Raw genomic sequence first — 21,571 nt, forward strand, 5'->3', positions numbered from 1 at the left:
TAGAGTGCGATATATCGGAGTGTGTTACAGTGAGAGTGCGATATATCGGAGTGTTACAGTGAGAGTGCGATATATCGGAGTGTGTTACAGTGAGAGTGCGATATATCGGAAGTGTTACAGAGAGAGTGCGATATATCGGAGTGTGTTACAGTGAGAGTGTGATATATCGGAGTGTGTTATAGTGAGAGTGCGATATATCGGAGTGTGTTACAGTGAGAGTGCGATATATCGGAGTGTGTTACAGTGAGAGTGCGATATATCGGAGTGTGTTACAGTGAGAGTGCGATATATCGGAGTGTGTTATAGTGAGAGTGCGATATATCGGAGTGTGTTACAGTGAGAGTGCGATATATCGGAGTGTGTTACAGTGAGAGTGCGATATATCGGAGTGTGTTACAGTGAGAGTGCGATATATCGGAGTGTGTTACAGTGAGAGTGCGATATATCGGAGTGTGTTACAGTGAGAGTGTGATATATCGGAGTGTGTTATAGTGAGAGTGCGATATATCGAGTGTGTTACAGTGAGAGTGCGATATATCGGAGTGTGTTATAGTGAGAGTGCGATATATCGAGTGTGTTACAGTGAGAGTGTGATATATCGGAGTGTGTTACAGTGAGAGTGCGATATATCGGAGTGTGTTACAGTGAGAGTGCGATATATCGAGTGTGTTACAGTGAGAGTGCGATATATCGGAGTGTGTTACAGTGAGAGTGCGATATATCGGAGTGTGTTACAGTGAGAGTGCGATATATCGAGTGTGTTACAGTGAGAGTGCGATATATCGGAGTGTGTTACAGTGAGAGTGGATATATCGGAGTGTGTTACAGTGAGAGTGCGATATATCGGAGTGTGTTACAGTGAGAGTGCGATATATCGGAGTGTGTTACAGTGAGAGTGCGATATATCGGAGTGTGTTACAGTGAGAGTGCGATATATCGGAGTGTGTTACAGTGAGAGTGCGATATATCGGAGTGTGTTACAGTGAGAGTGCGATATATCGGAGTGTGTTACAGTGAGAGTGCGATATATCGGAGTGTGTTACAGTGAAGAGTGCGATATATCGGAGTGTGTTACAGTGAGAGTGCGATATATCGGAGTGTTACAGTGAGAGTGCGATATATCGGAGTGTGTTACAGTGAGAGTGCGATATATCGGAGTGTGTTACAGTGAGAGTGCGATATATCGGAGTGTGTTACAGTGAGAGTGCGATATATCGGAGTGTGTTACAGTGAGAGTGTGATATATCGGAGTGTGTTACAGTGAGAGTGCGATATATCGGAGTGTGTTACAGTGAGAGTGCGATATATCGGAGTGTGTTACAGTGAGAGTGCGATATATCGGAGTGTGTTACAGTGAGAGTGCGATATATCGGAGTGTGTTACAGTGAGAGTGCGATATATCGGAGTGTGTTACAGTGAGAGTGCGATATATCGGAGTGTGTTACAGTGAGAGTGCGATATATCGAGTGTGTTACAGTGAGAGTGTGATATATCGGAGTGTGTTACAGTGAGAGTGCGATATATCGGAGTGTGTTACAGTGAGAGTGCGATATATCATGTGTTACAGTGAGAGTGCGATATATCGGAGTGTGTTACAGTGAGAGTGCGATATATCGGAGTGTGTTACAGTGAGAGTGCGATATATCAGTGTGTTACAGTGAGAGTGCGATATATCGGAGTGTGTTACAGTGAGAGTGCGATATATCGGAGTGTGTTACAGTGAGAGTGCGATATATCGGAGTGTGTTACAGTGAGAGTGCGATATATCGAGTGTGTTACAGTGAGAGTGCGATATATCGGAGTGTGTTACAATGAGAGTGCGATATATCGGAGTGTGTTACAGTGAGAGTGTGATATATCGGAGTGTGTTATAGTGAGAGTGCGATATATCGGAGTGTGTTACAGTGAGAGTGTGATATATCGAGTGTGTTGCAGTGAGAGTGCGATATATCGGAGTGTCTTATAGTGAGAGTGCGATATATCGGAGTGTGTTACAGTGAGAGTGCGATATATCGGAGTGTGTTACAGTGAGAGTGCGATATATCGGAGTGTGTTACAGTGAGAGTGCGATATATCGAGTGTGTTACAGTGAGAGTGCGATATACCGGAGTGTTACAGTGAGAGTGCGATATATCGGAGTGTGTTATAGTGAGAGTGTGATATATCGGAGTGTGTTACAGTGAGAGTGTGATATATCGGAGTGTGTTACAGTGAGAGTGCGATATATCGGAGTGTGTTACAGTGAGAGTGCGACATATCGGAGTGTGTTATAGTGAGAGTGCGATATATCGGAGTGTGTTACAGTGAGAGTGCGATATATCGGAGTGTGTTACAGTGAGAGTGCGATATATCGGAGTGTGTTACAGTGAGAGTGCGATATATCGGAGTGTGTTACAGTGAGAGTGCGATATATCGGAGTGTGTTACAGTGAGAGTGCGATATATCGGAGTGTGTTACAGTGAGAGTGCGATATATCGGAGTGTGTTACAGTGAGAGTGCGATATATCGGAGTGTGTTACAGTGAGAGTGCGATATACCGAGTGTTACAGTGAGAGTGCGATATATCGGAGTGTTACAGTGAGAGTGCGATATATCGGAGTGTTACAGTGAGAGTGCGATATATCGGAGTGTGTTATAGTGAGAGTGCGATATATCGGAGTGTGTTACAGTGAGAGTGCGATATATCGGTGTGTGTTACAGTGAGAGTGCGATATATCGGAGTGTGTTACAGTGAGAGTGCGATATATCGGAGTGTGTTACAGTGAGAGTGCGATATATCGGAGTGTGTTACAGTGAGAGTGTGATATATCGGAGTGTGTTACAGTGAGAGTGCGATATATCGGAGTGTGTTACAGTGAGAGTGCGATATATCGGAGTGTGTTACAGTGAGAGTGCGATATATCGGAGTGTGTTATAGTGAGAGTGCGATATATCGGAGTGTGTTACAGTGAGAGTGCGATATATCGGAGTGTGTTACAGTGAGAGTGCGATATATCGGAGTGTGTTACAGTGAGAGTGCGATATATCGGAGTGTGTTACAGTGAGAGTGTGATATATCGGAGTGTGTTACAGTGAGAGTGCGATATATCGGAGTGTGTTATAGTGAGAGTGCGATATATCGGAGTGTGTTATAGTGAGAGTGCGATATATCGGAGTGTGTTACAGTGAGAGTGCGATATATCGGAGTGTGTTACAGTGAGAGTGCGATATATCGGAGTGTGTTATAGTGAGAGTGCGATATATCGGAGTGTGTTACAGTGAGAGTGCGATATATCGGAGTGTGTTACAGTGAGAGTGCGATATATCGGAGTGTGTTACAGTGAGAGTGCGATATATCGGAGTGTGTTACAGTGAGAGTGCGATATATCGGAGTGTGTTACAGTGAGAGTGCGATATATCGGAGTGTGTTACAGTGAGAGTGCGATATATCGGAGTGTGTTACAGTGAGAGTGCGATATATCGGAGTGTTACAGTGAGAGTGCGATATATCGGAGTGTTACAGTGAGAGTGATATATATCGGAGTGTGTTACAGTGAGAGTGCGATATATCGGAGTGTGTTATGGTGAGAGTGCGATATATCGGAGTGTGTTATAGTGAGAGTGCGATATATCGGAGTGTGTTACAGTGAGAGTGCGATATATCGGAGTGTGTTATAGTGAGAGTGCGATATATCGGAGTGTGTTACAGTGAGAGTGCGATATATCGGAGTGTGTTATAGTGAGAGTGCGATATATCGGAGTGTGTTACAGTGAGAGTGCGATATATCGGAGTGTGTTACAGTGAGAGTGCGATATACCGGAGTGTTACAGTGAGAGTGCGATATATCGAGTGTTACAGTGAGAGTGTGATATATCGGAGTGTGTTACAGTGAGAGTGTGATATATCGGAGTGTGTTACAGTGAGAGTGCGATATATCGGAGTGTGTTACAGTGAGAGTGCGATATATCGGAGTGTGTTACAGTGAGAGTGCGATATATCGGAGTGTGTTACAGTGAGAGTGCGATATATCGGAGTGTGTTATAGTGAGAGTGCGATATATCGGAGTGTGTTATAGTGAGAGTGCGATATATCGGAGTGTGTTATAGTGAGAGTGCGATATATCGGTGTGTGTTACAGTGAGAGTGCGATATATCGGAGTGTGTTATAGTGAGAGTGCGATATATCGGAGTGTGTTACAGTGAGAGTGTGATATATCGGAGTGTGTTACAGTGAGAGTGCGATATATCGGAGTGTTACAGTGAGAGTGCGATATATCGGAGTGTGTTACAGTGAGAGTGTGATATATCGGAGTGTGTTACAGTGAGAGTGCGATATATCGGAGTGTGTTACAGTGAGAGTGTGATATATCGGAGTGTGTTACAGTGAGAGTGCGATATATCGGAGTGTGTTACAGTGAGAGTGCGATATATCGGAGTGTGTTACAGTGAGAGTGCGATATATCGGAGTGTGTTACAGTGAGAGTGCGATATATCGGAGTGTTTCAGTGAGAGTGCGATATATCGGAGTGTGTTACAGTGAGAGTGCGATATATCGGAGTGTGTTACAGTGAGAGTGCGATATATCGGAGTGTGTTACAGTGAGAGTGCGATATATCGGAGTGTGTTACAGTGAGAGTGCGATATATCGGTGTGTGTTACAGTGAGAGTGCGATATATCGGAGTGTTACAGTGAGAGTGTGATATATCGGAGTGTGTTACAGTGAGAGTGCGATATATCGGAGTGTGTTACAGTGAGAGTGCGATATATCGGAGTGTGTTACAGTGAGAGTGCGATATATCGGAGTGTGTTACAGTGAGAGTGCGATATATCGGAGTGTGTTACAGTGAGAGTGCGATATATCGGAGTGTGTTATAGTGAGAGTGCGATATATCGGAGTGTGTTATAGTGAGAGTGCGATATATCGGAGTGTGTTATAGTGAGAGTGCGATATATCGGTGTGTGTTACAGTGAGAGTGCGATATATCGGAGTGTGTTACAGTGAGAGTGCGATATATCGGAGTGTGTTACAGTGAGAGTGTGATATATCGGAGTGTGTTACAGTGAGAGTGCGATATATCGGAGTGTGTTACAGTGAGAGTGCGATATATCGGAGTGTGTTACAGTGAGAGTGCGATATATCGGAGTGTGTTACAGTGAGAGTGCGATATATCGGAGTGTTACAGTGAGAGTGCGATATATCGGAGTGTGTTACAGTGAGAGTGCGATATATCGGAGTGTGTTACAGTGAGAGTGCGATATATCGGAGTGTGTTACAGTGAGAGTGCGATATATCGGAGTGTGTTACAGTGAGAGTGCGATATATCGGTGTGTGTTACAGTGAGAGTGCGATATATCGGAGTGTTACAGTGAGAGTGTGATATATCGGAGTGTGTTACAGTGAGAGTGCGATATATCGGAGTGTGTTACAGTGAGAGTGCGATATATCGGAGTGTGTTATAGTGAGAGTGCGATATATCGGAGTGTGTTACAGTGAGAGTGCGATATATCGGAGTGTGTTACAGTGAGAGTGCGATATATCGGAGTGTTACAGTGAGAGTGTGATATATCGGAGTGTGTTATAGTGAGAGTGCGATATATCGGAGTGTGTTACAGTGAGAGTGCGATATATCGGAGTGTGTTACAGTGAGAGTGTGATATATCGGAGTGTGTTACAGTGAGAGTGCGATATATCGGAGTGTGTTATAGTGAGAGTGCGATATATCGGAGTGTTACAGTGAGAGTGCGATATATCGGAGTGTGTTACAGTGAGAGTGCGATATATCGGAGTGTGTTACAGTGAGAGTGCGATATATCGGAGTGTGTTACAGTGAGAGTGCGATATATCGGAGTGTGTTACAGTGAGAGTGCGATATATCGGAGTGTGTTACAGTGAGAGTGCGATATATCGGAGTGTGTTACAGTGAGAGTGCGATATATCGGAGTGTGTTACAGTGAGAGTGCGATATATCGGAGTGTTACAGTGAGAGTGTGATATATCGGAGTGTGTTACAGTGAGAGTGCGATATATCGGAGTGTGTTGCAGTGAGAGTGCGATATATCGGAGTGTGTTACAGTGAGAGTGCGATATATCGGAGTGTGTTACAGTGAGAGTGCGATATATCGGAGTGTGTTACAGTGAGAGTGCGATATATCGGAGTGTGTTACAGTGAGAGTGCGATATATCGGAGTGTGTTGCAGTGAGAGTGCGATATATCGGAGTGTGTTACAGTGAGAGTGCGATATATCGGAGTGTGTTACAGTGAGAGTGCGATATATCGGAGTGTGTTACAGTGAGAGTGCGATATATCGGAGTGTGTTATAGTGAGAGTGCGATATATCGGAGTGTGTTACAGTGAGAGTGCGATATATCGGAGTGTGTTACAGTGAGAGTGCGATATATCGGAGTGTGTTACAGTGAGAGTGTGATATATCGGAGTGTGTTACAGTGAGAGTGCGATATATCGGAGTGTGTTACAGTGAGAGTGCGATATATCGGAGTCTTACAGTGAGAGTGCGATATATCGGAGTCTTACAGTGAGAGTGTGATGAAAGGTTTACGTGTCGTTGAATTCTCAGTGACTGATCCCAGTTCTGGTTTTAATGTCAGGTATTTGGAACTGTAATGCCCTCGGTTTAACCTCACTAAATGAATTGAGAAGTGGGCAGTTGCTGGATTTCTGGCAGACTGACAGGCCGGGATTACACGGTTGATGAAATAATTTCAGTGGCTCATTCAGCGATTTGTAACTACGAACGACAATGGCATCATTTCCTGTTAGTATTTGACATCAGTGGAAAAGTCCCTGCTTGTTGGAACAAAGCCAGGACTCTGTGTGTGTGTGTGTGTGTGTCTGCCTGTCTGTGTATATGTGTGTCTGTGTGTGTGCGTCTGTGTGTGTGTGTCTGTGTCGTTGTCAGATCAGCCATGATCTTATCAAATGGCAGAGCAGGCTCGAGGGGCCGAATGGCCTACTCCTGTTCCTAATTCGTATGTTTGTATGTCGGTGTGTGTGTGTGAGTGTCTGTGTGTGTGTGTTTGTGTGTGTGTCTGTGTGTGTCGGTGTCTGTGTGTTACATTGAAACTACAGGACAGAAACAGGCCATTCGGCCCAACTGGTCTTTTCCAGCAATAAGCTCCACACGAGCCTCCTCCCTCCCTACTTCATCTCACCCTATCAGCATATCCTTCTATTCCTTTCTCCCTCATGTGTTTATCCAGCTTCCCCTTAAATGTATCTGCACTATTCACCTTAACTACTCCTTGTGGGAGTGAGTTCCACATTCTCACCACTCTCTGGGTAAAGAAGTTTCTCCTGAATTCCCTATTGGATTTATTAGTGACTATCTTATATTTATGGCCTCTAGTTCTGGTCTCACCCACAAGTGGAAATATTTTCTTTACTTTCATAATCTTAAAGACCTCTATCAGGTCAGCCCTCAGCCTTCTCTCTTCCACAGAAAAGAGCCCCAGACTGTTCAGCCTTTCCTGATAAGGATATCCTCCCAGTTCTGGTATTGTCCTTATGAATCTTTTTTGCATCTTCTCCAGTGCCTCTATTATCCTTTTTATAATATGGAGACCAGAACTGTTCACAGTGCTCCAAGTGTGGTCTAACCAAAGTTCCATACAAATTTAATATAACTTCTCTGCTTTTCAATTCTATCCCTTTAGAAATGAACCCATGTTTGGTTTACCTTGTGTGTGTCAATGTGTGTGTGTGTCTGTGTCTATGTGTGTCTGTGTCTATGTGTGTCTGTGTGCGTGTGCGTTTGTGTGTGTGCGCAGAGATATGTGTGGATGAGGCATATGTGCAGGTCTACACATCTGCGTGTGTGTGCACGCGTCACTCAGTGTATCTGCAATCAGACACGTCTCCTGTCCATTGATTTCTCTCCCAGTCCGTTTACCAGGAAGGTTTTTCACTGTGTTGAACCGCTGAGTGATTAATCTGTGTAAACAGAGAGCTGCAGTGTGATTGTGGTCAGCAGAAGTTGCATCCCACTCAGACTGAATCGTCGAGGCGCTGACAGCACTTCCAAACCTCGAGACAAGTTGTGCCAACAACCGATCAGCAACTGGCAGCCCTTAACTCTCCAACCTAAATTAAAATAATTTCCAAGTCTTTTTCCTGAAGAACAGGGGAGTTCACCGCGGTCTCCTGGCCAACATTTATCCCTAAATCAACATCACTAAAAAGAGATTATCTGGTCATTTATCTCATTGCAGATTCAAAATTTGCAGATGACACAAAACTTGGAAGTGTAGTGAACAGTGAGGACGATAGTGATGGACTTCAAGAGGATATAGACAGGCTGGTGGAATGGGCGGACACGTGGCAGATGAAATTTAATGCAGAAAAATGCGAGGTGATACATTTTGGCAAGAAGAACGAGGAGAGGCGATATAAACTAAATGATACAATTCTAAAGGGGTGCAGGAACAGAGAGATCTGGGGGTATATGTACACAAATCATTGAAGGTGGCAGGGCAGGTTGAGAAAGTGGTTAAAAAAGCATATGGGATCCTGGGCTTTATAAATTGCAGCACAGAGTCCAAAAAGTATGGAAGTTATGTTGAACCTTTATAAAATACTGGTTTGGCCACAACTGAAGTATTTCTGGGCACGGCACTTTAGGAAGGATGTGAAGGCCTTAGAGAGGGTGCAGAAAAGATTTACTCGAATGGTTCCAGGGATGAGGGACTTCAGTTACGTAGATAGACTGGAGAAACTGGGGTTGTTCTTCTTAGAGCAGAGAAGGTTGAGAGGAGATTTGATAGAGGTGTTCAAAATCATGAAGGTTTTAGATAAAGTAAATAAAGAGAAACTGTTCCCATTGGCGGAAGGGTCGAGAACCAGAGGACACAGATTTAAGGTGATTGGCAAAAGAACCAAAGGTGACATGAGGGAAGATTTTTTTACGCAGCGAGTGGTTATGATCTGGAATGTGCTGCCTGAAAGGGCGGTGGAAGCAGATTCAATCATGGCTTTCAAAAAGGAATTGGATAAATACTTGAAGGGAAAAAATGTGCAGGGCTACAGGGAAAGAGTGGGGGAATGGGACTAACTGGATTGCTCTTACAAAAAGCCGGCATGGATTCGATGGGCCAAATGGCCCCCTTCTGTGCTGTAACCATTCCATGATTCTATGATTGCTGTTTGTGGGATCTTGCTGTACACAAATTGGCTGCTGCATTTCCTACATTACAATAGTGACTCCAATTCAAAATTACTTCATTGACTGTAAAAAGCTTTGAGATGTGAAAGGCACGATATAAATGGAAGTTCTTTGTTCTTTTACTTGATTATTAGTCCAGGCCTCTGGTTTACTAGTCCAGTAACATAACCACTGCCCTGTGTGATTTTATATCCATCATTCTCGAACTCTCACAGGTGTCCCTCGATCACGTAAAGTAAGCTGGCAGAATGATATGCAACTGCCTGGTGAGCATGATCATGGAGACCTCCCATCCCAACACACCAGAGCCCTGCCGGAGATTCCCAGTCCCTCTCTCGGTAAGGAGGACCTTGAAGGAAAAGGTGACCCTGTGTACCAAACGCCGAGCGAGCTGGCAGCAGCAACGTGCCTGCCCATTGGAGAAGACCCCATCGAACCACCCTACGCAGCGTCCAACCAGTTCAGGTTGGAACTGCCCACGGCAGAGTTGGCTATTGAGGATGAAGTTGGCAAGGAGGATGGGAAGGTTGGCTCAGAGCCGGACAAAGTGACGGCTGTGTACGCTCGAGTCAACAAGAAGCTGAAGAAAACGTCATCGCTGGATCTTCCTGCCCCTTCATCACCTCAGGATAATGAAGAGTGCGAGCAAGATCCCCCACCCATCCCTGAGAAATGTTTTGGTGATGATTGCGTTGTGGTCAGTGAGTCGCCAGGCAACAAGGTCAGAAATAAAGTACAAGTTGTCTTTTCTTTTCATCTGTGAAGCCCAGGTTTCTCCCACCATCACTCTCTCCCTCCCTTTCTCCCTCACTTCCTCACTGCCTCACTTCCTGGTTCCCATTCATCCCCGCTCCCTCCATCCCTTTCACCCTCACTGCACCTCTCCCCGCCTTCCTCTCTGCCATCCTGCATCCCTTTCTTCCTCTCTCTAACCGTGCTGTACCTGCCCTGGGAGTGTTTGATGGGACAGTGTAGAGGGAGCTTTACTCTGTATTTAACCCATGCTATACCTGAACTGGGATTGTTTGATGGGACAGTGTAGAGGGAGCTTTACTCTGTATCTAACCCATGCTGTACCTGCTCTGGGAGTGTTTGATGGGACAGTGTAGAGGGAGCTTTACTCTGTATCTAACCCGTGCTGTACCTGCCCTGGGAGTGTTTGATGGGACAGTGTAGAGGGAGCTTTACTCTGTATCTAACCCGTGCTGTACCTGCCCTGGGAGTGTTTGATGGGACAGTGTAGAGGGAGCTTTACTCTGTATCTAACCTGTGCTGTACCTGCCCTGGGAGTGTTTGATGGGACAGTGTAGAGGGAGCTTTACTCTGTATCTAACCCGTGCTGTACCTGCCCTGGGAGTGTTTGATGGGACAGTGTAGAGGGAGCTTTACTCTGTATCTAACCCATGCTGTACCTGCTCTGGGAGTGTTTGATGGGACAGTGTAGAGGGAGCTTTACTCTGTATCTAACCCATGCTGTACCTGCTCTGGGAGTGTTTGATGGGACAGTGTAGAGGGAGCTTTACTCTGTATCTAACTCATGCTGTACCTGCTCTGGGAGTGTTTGATGGGACAGTGTAGAGGGAGCTTTACTCTGTATCTAACCTGTGCTGTACCTGCTCTGGGAGTGTTTGATGGGACAGTGTAGAGGGAGCTTTACTCTCTATCTAACCCATGCTGTACCTGCTCTGGGAGTGTTTGATGGGACAGTGTAGAGGGAGCTTTACTCTCTATCTAACCCATGCTGTACCTGCTCTGGGAGTGTTTGATGGGACAGTGTAGAGGGAGCTTTACTCTCTATCTAACCCATGCTGTACCTGCTCTGGGAGTGTTTGATGGGACAGTGTAGAGGGAGCTTTACTCTGTATCTAACTCATGCTGTACCTGCTCTGGGAGTGCTCCATGCTGACACTGGGTGCCCAGAGTCAGTAAGTATTTAAGTTCCATGACTGACATCCCTTAACTTGATAAGCATAAAAATTGACTAAAAATGGTTTTAAGGTGCTACACTCTGCAGTGACCGTGGAGTCAGACACAATGTTTCTCTGTAGAGCCTTGGAGATTGGCTTTCATTCATGCAAATTTCATCACTGCTTGTAGCCAAATCCACACCAGCGTGCAGCCTTCAACCAACTGAGAGGAGCAGATAGTTGAGATGGAAGTGGAGTGTTTAACTTGGACTGTGAACACCAAACTAGAGGGCACAGGTTCAAAAATAACACGGCTGGTGAAACGAGAGGTTAGAAGGAATCTGCTCTCTGGTACTGGATGGCTGGAGTGTGAGTAACATCTCCGGTGATGATAAGAACTGGGAGAGATGCTCCATATTGTCCCTCTTCCTTTTTCAGACTTTGGAAAAGTTTGGATGGGAGATGGGCAGAGTGCCCGATGAAGTCTCCAGGAATAGATGGGTGCCTGGTGATTCTGGTACCAACGAGGGGGCCTGTTCTTAGGCCACGCAGAACAGTCTGACTGTGGGTGACATGCACGTCTCTGAACCAGGGTCCAGCTTTTAATCACAGCATCAGGATTGGGTGAGGCTCCTGTCTCCTGTCTCCTAAACTCCCCTCACCAAGAGATAGTCACCAGCAGGACTGGGGGCTCCTGTCTCCGAAACTCCCCTCACCAAGAGATCGTCGCCAGCAGGACTGGGGGCTCCTGTCTCCGAAACTCCCCTCACCAAGAGATAGTCACCAGCAGGACTGGGGGCTCCTGTCTCCGAAACTCCCCTCACCAAGAGATAATCGCCAGCAGGACTGGGGGCTCCTGTCTCCGAAACTCCTCTCACCAAGAGATAATCGCCAGCAGGACTGGGGGCTCCTGTCTCCAGCCCCTAAACATTGACAGGAAACACAGCCAATTAATCGCCATTGAGAAGGTTTTGGAGCCAGGACTCTGCAGAAAAACACTTTGAAGGAGTGAGTTTAAAATCTGCCTCTTCAGTGTGAGCTGATGATAGGACGAGCTCTTTAAAACAAGTTCTGTAGGTGAGATGTCATCACTTTTAAAAAAGAATTTCCTGCCTCGAGTTTTTTCCTCGACCCTGTAGAGGAGATTCTCCGGAATATCGGAAAACTAGGCACTCCGAGCACACGCTTGTTAATTTAATTTTTAAAAAATTCTTTAATTTAATTCTTTTGCATGGTGTGGACGCTGCTGGCAGGGGTGGTATTTATTGCTCATCCGTAGTTGCCCTGAGAAGTGGCTGGTGGGCCTTCTTTTGATGCAACTGGACTTGAATGTCGGGGGGCTTGATCAAGAAGTTTGCAGATGATACAAAAATTGGCCGTGTGGTTGATAGTGAGGAGGAAAGCTGTAGACTGCAGGAAGATATCAATGGACTGGTCAGGTGGGCAGAAAAGTGGCAAATGGAATTCAATCCAGAGAAGTGTGAGGTAATGCATTTGGGGAAAGCAAACAAGGCAAAGGAATACACAATAAATGGGAGGATACTGAGAGGTGTAGAGGAAGTGAGGGACCTTGGAGTGCATGTCCACAGATCCCTGAAGGTAGCAGGACAGGTAGATAAGGTGGTTAAGAAGGCATATGGGATACTTTCCTTTATTAGCCGTGACATAGAATATAAGAGCGGGGAGGTTATGCTGGAACTGTATAAAACACTAGTTAGGCCACAGCTTGAGTACTGCGTACAGTTCTGGTCACCACATTACAGGAAAGATGTGATTGCACTAGAGACGGTACAGAGGAGATTTCCGAGGATGTTGCCAGGACTGGAGAATTTTAGCTATGAGGAAAGATTGGATAGGCTGGGGTTGTTTTTTTTGGAACAAAGGAGGCTGAGGTGAGATTTAATTGAGGTGTACAAAATTATGAGGGGCCCAGATAGAGAGGATGGGAATGACCTATTTCCCTTAGCAAAGGGGTGAGTGACCAGGTGGCACAGATTTAAAGTAATTGGTGGAAGGATTAGAGGGGAGCTGAGGCAGAATTTTTTCACCTAGAGGGTGGTGGGTGTCTGGAACTCACTGCCTGAGAGGGAGGTAGAGGCAGAAACCCTCAACTCATTTAAAAAGTACCTGGATGTGCACCTGAAGTGCCGTAACCTACAGGGCTACGGACCAAGTGCTGGAAAGTGGGATTAAGCTGGGTGGCTCTTTTTCGGCCGGCACGGACATGATGGGCCGAATGGCCTCCTTCTGTGCCGTAAGTTTCTATGATTCTATGAACTGAGGGGTTTGCTGGGCCACTTCAGAGGGCAGGTAAAAGTCAACCACGCTGGTGTGGGACTGGAGTCACGTATAGGCCCAGACCGAGTAAGGACGGCAGGTTTCCTTCCCTAAAGGACATCAGTGAACCAGTTGGGTTTTTATGACAATCCCTCAGCTTCATGGTCACTTTCACCAGCTTTTTATTTCAAGATTTTTAAAACTGAATTCAAATTCTGAAATTGTCCAGGATGGGATTGAACACATGTTCTCTGGATTATTAGTCTGGTAACAAATCCACTACATCACCGTACAAAATCCAGCAGGCTCCATAACAGACAGGTGCTCTGACCTGCCCGAGAGCAGGTCCAGGAGAATTTACCCCTCCTGCGTGGTTCTGGCCAGGCCTGGGCACCAACCTTAAAAACTCCTTGAAAGAAAAAGCTGAACATGAAATTAGTCGTGACATGGGTAATCCAACATATCCCCAATGCTGGAGGAAGAAAATCACAGGGCATCCCGATGGTGAGGCTCCCGCTTTAAAAGGGGTCCCAATGGTGAGGCTTCTCCACATATTGTTCATGTTTGAACACTGGAATCAGAGTAAGAGCTTTGATCTATTTGATTTCCACAAACCCCATGTACAGAGCGAACTGCTCCAGGACCTAATCATGTCACTTCCTCTTTATAATGGGCTTTAAATACGTCACACCTACTTAAGAATGGACTCTAGTGATGGTCTCTATTTAGAATGGACCCTAGTGACGGTCTCTATTTAGAATGGACCCTAGTGATGGTCTCTATTTAGAATGGACCCTAGTGATGGTCTCTATTTAGAATGGACCCTAGTGATGGTCTCTATTTAGAATGGACCCTGGTGACGGTCTTTATTTAGAATGGACCCTAGTGACGGTCTCTATTTAGAATGGACCCTAGTGACGGTCTCTATTTAGAATGGACCCTGGTGATGGTCTCTATTTAGAATGGACCCTAGTGATGGTCTCTATTTAGAATGGACCCTGGTGACGGTCTCTATTTAGAATGGACCCTAGTGATGGTCTCTATTTAGAATGGACCCTAGTGATGGTCTCTATTTAGAATGGACCCTAGTGATGGTCTCTATTTAGAATGGACTCTAGTGATGGTCTCTATTTAGAATGGACCCTAGTGATGGTCTCTATTTAGAATGGACCCTAGTGACGGTCTCTATTTAGAATGGACTCTAGTGATGGTCTCTATTTAGAATGGACCCTAGTGATGGTCTCTATTTAGAATGGACCCTAGTGATGGTCTCTATTTAGAATGGACCCTGGTGACGGTCTTTATTTAGAATGGACCCTAGTGACGGTCTCTATTTAGAATGGACCCTAGTGACGGTCTCTATTTAAAATGGACCCTAGTGACGGTCTCTATTTAGAATGGACCCTAGTGACGGTCTCTATTTAGAATGGACCCTAGTGACGGTCTCTATTTAGAATGGACCCTGGTGATGGTCTCTATTTAGAATGGACCCTAGTGATGGTCTCTATTTAGAATGGACCCTGGTGACGGTCTCTAATTAGAATGGACCCTCGTGATGGTCTCTATTTAGAATGGACCCTAGTGATGGTCTCTATTTAGAATGGACTCTAGTGATGGTCTCTATTTAGAATGGACCCTAGTGATGGTCTCTATTTAGAATGGACTCTAGTGATGGTCTCTATTTAGAATGGACCCTAGTGATGGTCTCTATTTAGAATGGACCCTAGTGACGGTCTCTATTTAGAATGGACCCTAGTGATGGTCTCTATTTAGAATGGACCCTGGTGACGGTCTCTATTTAGAATGCACCCTAGTGATGGTCTCTATTTAGAATGGACCCTAGTGATGGTCTCTATTTAGAATGGACCCTAGTGACGGTCTCTATTTAGAATGGACCCTAGTGATGGTCTCTATTTAGAATGGACCCTGGTGACGGTCTCTATTTAGAATGGACCCTAGTGATGGTCTCTATTTAGAATGGACCCTAGTGATGGTCTCTATTTAGAATGGACCCCAGTGACGGTCTCTATTTAGAATGGACCCTAGTGACGGTCTCTATTTAGAATGGACCCCAGTGACGGTCTCTATTTAGAATGGACCCTCGTGATGGTCTCTATTTAGAATGGACCCTAGTGACGGTCTCTATTTAGAATGGACCCTAATGAATGGACTCTGGTGATCCCCCTCCCCCTTGGTGTGCATTACCTCTTCATTGTGAAATGCTGCCTTGATGGTTGTTATCAGTAACAATGTATTTTGCCGATGCTGTCGCTCACTGGAGAATGGTTAACCCCTTGTTTTTAAGGCAAACAGTGGGAGATAGTCAGGATTGTTCATCAGGCATTAACTTCAGCACTGTGAAAAGCCAGTCAATAATCAGTCAGTGGTGATAAAGATGGAGCATTGTGTTTCCTCAGTTATAGACATACAGCGTTCTGGTGTGCTGTTGCATCCCATCTACATGCAGCAAACAGAAGTCGAGGAGATGTGGCGGAGCTGGTAGGAGAGTGGGGAATTCTCAAGAAAGCAGCTCCCTTATTGTTGCTGAGAGACTGTTATGGAATATTGGAGCCCTGACTGGCTGGATTTAAACAAAATGGCCCTGAAAAACCGTGGCCTTCTGATCCTGGCAGAAGTGCTGGGGTCAGTTTTCTGGGAACCTTGGCTGCTGACCCCACCAGATGTTCCAGGGTCAGGTGTGTGTTTCCCCTTTAAAATATCAATGGTGGATATCCAGGGCACATTTCAACAACCCACCTACCAGGAAACCTGGCAGAGGTTGTCCACTCTGTGGGGAGGTGTGTGGGGGGGGGGGGTTGATTTGTCCTCCCTGGAAACATCCTGAATTTTCCCCATTGACCCCCTTTATCTGCCTGCTGTCACTATCTTCTGTCCTTCATCCTGAGACAGTGAGCGGCGGGGATGGGGGCGATGGAATTGTTGGAGAGGGTACGGAGTTTCTGGCTGGCGCTGACAAAGATGGCTTCGGTCTTCCCAACGTTTAGTCGGAGGAAATGGCAGCTCACCCAAGACTGGTTGTCGGACAAGCAATCTGACAGCACAGAGGCAGTGGAGACGCGGGGCTGGGTGTTCTCAGTGTACACCTGGAGGATCAGCCCATGCTTGCTGGTGATGTTGCCGAGGGGCAGCATGTAGATGAGAAATAGGAGGGGGCCAAGGATAGATCATTGGGGGACTCCTGAGGTAATGGTGCGGGAGCGGGAAGAGAAGCCATTGTTGGAGATGCTCTGACTATGATGAGATAGTTTAGAATGGAACCAAGCAAGGGCAGTGCAACCAAGCTGGACTACGGAGGAGAGGATCTGGAGGAGGAGGATGTGGTTGACTGATGTGAAGGTTGCAGGGAGATTGAGGAGAATGAAGAGGAATAATGAGTCACAGTCACACAGAATGTCATTTATGATTTTGATAAGAACCAAACACAAACAGCTGATCCTTGCCCCATCATTAACCTGCATGTGGCAAGTGTGAGCAAGCAGCAGAGCACTGGGAATGTAATTTCCGATAACTCAGCAATCCCGGCAGTTTCAGTGATGTTTCCTCACTGTCAGCAGGAGTGAGAGCTAAGGTGATTTGCCTCAGCAGGTCCTCTGCCTTACTCTACATGTTGCAACAGGTCCATTCCAGCCGCAAATCCTTTGGTTGGCTGTGCCAATTCAGCCTGTCAATCATTTCTTGACACAACCACTCTGTTGTTCCAGGCTGCCTCTTTGCACCCTCTTGCTTAAGGCATGAACTGGCTTGCACTGATTCACACTCAGTCTCTGAGTTTGGAACCAGTCTCCTATCTAAAATCTCACACATTTTGTTTTAATCCACATATTCAATGACGTTTTTTATTGACTGCAAAAACAACACTCAGTGCACTCTGAGAGTAATTCGCCATGTGACTCACTGAGATATTTTGACAATGTGTTAAGATGATATCCAAACATTCGCGCCCACACCTCAAAGGGATGGAGTCGGAGGCAATTTTACTAGTTGTGTGTCATTCCCCGGGGACCGCCGATTGCTCATGTCACCATTCGCACAGCTCCATGCAAAGCTCTCCCTATTGTCCACACAGAGAAGGTTGTTTCTCCCTACAGATGGTATACAAGTGAACACTGGTCCTCCAGGGAGTGCTCGCGATGCGCACACCTTGAGGAAATCAGGCATTCCCCCAACCATTCGAGGAGGAAGACATAGTGCGAGGTTCTTGGAAACCGCGGGTCACCGTGCCCGTAATAACTCACGTTCATGAGGCAAATACATAATGCAACAGCCCCCTGGGGTCATTGGCATTTGTCCAGTGTTTCGAATGCCCTGCGTAGTGACTTTAAATATGACCTCGAGCGAGCTGGCAGAACGTTGCATGCTGCAGAGAAGAGGCACAACTTAATAAAGAGGAACAGTAACAAGCTGGGCCCCAGGAAGAGGAGGATGGTGAATGGCAGCCATTTCCAGCCCAGTCTTCGGTTCCTCACTCAGCAAAGATGCAATGATGTTTGTTGACATTTCATTTCCCCAGAGGCCTGCGCACAGCCCTTTCTGCAAACAGAATGCAGAATTTTACAAATATATTTAACACAAAATGCCTTCATTATGTTTTTTTTATTATTGCACTAGAGTAAGTGCATTTTTTGGATTGTTATGGGAAAATCTAAAGCTTTTTTTGAATTGAAATAAAAAGTCAGAACGGCAAACTTCAGAGTGCTGTTTTATTCATTCTCAGGATGTGGGTGTTGCTGACATATACGGTATTTATTGCCCATCCCTAGTTACCCTGAAACAACTGAGGCGTTTGCTCAACCACTTCAGAGGGCAGTTAAGAGTCAACCCTGTTGCTGTGGGACTGGAGTCACATATAGGCCCAGTCTGGGTATGGACAGCAGGTTTCCTTCCCCAATGGACCAGTTGGGTTTTTTTTTATGACAATCTGACAGCTTATTATTTTCAGAACTTTTTTTAACTGAATTCAAATTCCTCAAACTACCATGGTGGGATTTGAACTCAGGTTCTCTGGGTAATTAATCCAGTAACTGAACCACTGCACCACCCCTCCCCTGATGGAAGGATCCATGTGCACTCTGTTTAAAGTGATGTACCACTGTGCTCTCTGCTTGTGCTGTATTCTTTCTCATGTACTGCTCCTGAGTGAGTGGCTAAGGAGGTTTCCTTAGGGGTTGCCTGAGGACCTGCTTGTGATTCTACTGTCACAATCTGTCACGTGTGCCAGGAATAGGCTGCCCTCTTCTGTCTGGGAGAGCCGCCATACTTGAAGTTGCTCCTATTTCTCATCCAGAGGCAGCTGTTGGCAACGCACAGGTGTTGACTTGAGAGACACCCATCTGTTCTTGTTCTTGTCATACATGATGTTACTGGGGGCTGAACCCCAAAGGCAACCACTGATCGTTCATGCAGAGACCATGGCTGGGAGCTGTGTATCAGGAAATTCTGCATGGCCAGCTATGATTTTCCAAAAGCCATAAAATCATGAACCAGGAGCACTGCAGTGGAGAATCCCAAATCAATGCACTGTTGGGGGGGGGTCACGTCATCACTAAATGCTGCAATCGTGTTCCCAAGCAGCCTTTATTCATGCGTTGGATTGTGCTACATCGCCAGTGAGGGTTCTCCTATGAGGTGCTCCAACTATACTCATCACCTGTGTCCCTGAGGTCTCCCAGCCGTGCCGCTCCATGGCAGACAGCAGACAAGTCCTGCTTCCCAACATTATCCAACGGGATGGTAAGCTTTGCAACACTATATGGACCGACTCACACCACCTCATGCTGTAAGGCGAGTGAGTTGCTCAAAACATCATCCTCTCTTTGTTCATCGCCCTGGAGATTAGAATCTCAAGGTGAGCACTGTGACATTTTTTGTCTTTTTAGGTTATTTATTGGATTCTGTATGTCTGGTTACAGTATACCTACATGGCCACGGTCAGTTACCGGGCACCGTTCCTGCAAGCTGTAGGAATGTAAATGGCAGTCTGGCTAATATTTGCCCCAGAGACATGCATAGTTCAGGAAACCCTTGGTATCTATGGTTTTAATTGTTCAGATTATACCTGGATGGGGACCGGTCTAGCAGGTCATTCAAAGTACTTGGAACGAGAGAATGTATCGCCATCCCAATAAATGCTAAAAATGCTCGGTGTGGGACAGACGATTGGGACCACCGCAGGAAGACAGTGGAGGCCTCGTCAAATATACAGACGAGGGGGAGCAGTGACAGGTCCAACCTGTCAGGGACCAGATCCTGGGTCAGGACAGGCCCAACAGGTGAGGTTTATATATTTTTTTAGGTTTCATTGTGAGCCCGTCGAGGTCCGGCCTGGACTGGACCGTCCAGTCCCCGCTCTGAGAGCAGAGGCCTCTCCGCCCCACTGAGACTCGGACTGTTCCCGCACCAGTACTGGAAGGGAATAGAAGGGGGTGGGTAATGGAGGATGGGGGGGGAGTGGGGGAGGGGTGGGGAATGGGATGGAGAGGGAGTGGGGGATGGGGAGGAGAATGGGATGGGGGGGGAATTGGGGAGGGTGGAATGGGATGTGGAGGGAGTGGGGGATGGGGAGGAGAACGGGATGGGGAGGGGGAATGGGATGGGGAGGGGTGGGGAATGGGGGCAGGGAGGAGCAATTCCTTTTCACCATAGCAGCCTGAAAAAAATTAAACTTACATTTTTTTCTTAAAGGGACCATGCTCCATGGGAAAAAGTTCTGGCAAAGTCTTTACAGATATTGTGTCACACAGTAGAACTCATGACTTCACTCTGATTAACCCCTTTAAATATGAGAACAGATGTGTCCCATTGTTCACACCTGACCATTAGGCACTATATGTCCCATCACTCCCTCTGCTCTAATGCAGTCCTGGTACAAGTTATGCTCTGACTCGGGTCGCCAACTCTGGTTGGACATATTCCGGGGGGTTTCATTAACATGACCTCCCTCCTCCTATTACCCAATGTAGAACATCAGAGGACCTGCCATGTGTATGAATGTAGAATAGTACACGGGCTGCATTGTATATCAGTGTACACAGTTTGCAGTGTATGCCAGTGTACACAGTCTGCAGTGTATGCCAGTGTACACAGTCTACAGTATATCAGTGTATCAGTGTACACAGTCTGCAGTGTATATAAATGTAGACTGGTACACAGTCTGCAGTGTATATCAATATAGACTGATACACGGGCTGCAGTGTATATCAGTGTATACAGTGCAGTGTATATCAATGTAGACTGTACACAGTCTGCAGTGTATATAAATGCATACTGGTACACAGTCTGCAGTGTATATCAATGTAGACTGGTACACAGTCTGCGGTGTATATCAATGTAGACCTGGTACACAGTCTGCAGTGTATATCAATGTAGACGGGTACACAGTCTGCAGTGTATATCAATGTAGACCTGGTACACAGTCTGCAGTGTATATCAATGTAGACGGGTACACAGTCTGCAGTGTATATCAATGTAGACCTGGTACACAGTCTGCAGTGTATATCAATGTAGACGGGTACACAGTCTGCAGTGTATATCAATGTAGACCTGGTACACAGTCTGCAGTGTATATCAATGTAGACTGGTACACAGTCTGCAGTGTATATCAATGACAAGTAACACAATACAAAAGCAAAATACTGCGGATGCTGGAAATCTGAAATAAAAACAGAAAATGCTGGGAACGGTCAGCAGGTCCGGCAGAACTGAGGAAAGGTCATCGACCTGAAACAGTAACTCTCTTTATCTCACCACAGATGCTGCCTGAACCTGCTGAATATTTCCAGCATTTTCTGATATTATTTCAAGTAACACAATGCCTGTTTTGTATATCAGTGGACACAATGTATATCAATATACAATAGCACACAGTTTGCAGTATATACGAATGTAGAATTGTGCAGGGTCTGCAGTGTATATCAATGTAGAATAGTACATGTCCTGTACTGTATATCGATGTAGGATTGTACACAGTGTGCATTAATGTTATGTAGTACATGCCCTGCAATATAAATGAATGTAGACTAGTACACACTCCACAGAGTGTATGAATGCACACAGTCTGCAGTGTATATGGATGTAAAATAGTACACATCCTGAAGTGTATATGAAATTAGAATAGTACACACTCTGCAGTGTATATGAAATTAGAATAGTACACACTCTGCAGTGTATATGAAATTAGAATAGTACACACTCTGCAGTGTATATGAAATTA

General features: G+C 45.8%; 1 protein-coding gene across 1 annotated transcript in view; it reads left to right on the forward strand.

Annotated features, from left to right (window-relative positions):
• LOC137324108 (uncharacterized) overlaps positions 1–18,039 on the forward strand; it is a 31,586-nt gene extending 13,547 nt beyond the window's left edge. Inside the window, exons 5-6 of the mRNA XM_067988249.1 lie at positions 9,373–9,878; positions 15,759–18,039. Coding sequence (XP_067844350.1) covers positions 9,373–9,878; positions 15,759–15,764 — 512 coding nt within the window. The 3' untranslated portion in view covers positions 15,765–18,039. The remainder of the gene's footprint in view (positions 1–9,372; positions 9,879–15,758) is intronic.
• Positions 18,040–21,571: the final 3,532 nt, after the last annotated feature.

The sequence above is a fragment of the Heptranchias perlo genome, chromosome 8 (assembly GCF_035084215.1).
Source record: "Heptranchias perlo isolate sHepPer1 chromosome 8, sHepPer1.hap1, whole genome shotgun sequence".
NCBI lineage: Eukaryota > Metazoa > Chordata > Chondrichthyes > Hexanchiformes > Hexanchidae > Heptranchias > Heptranchias perlo.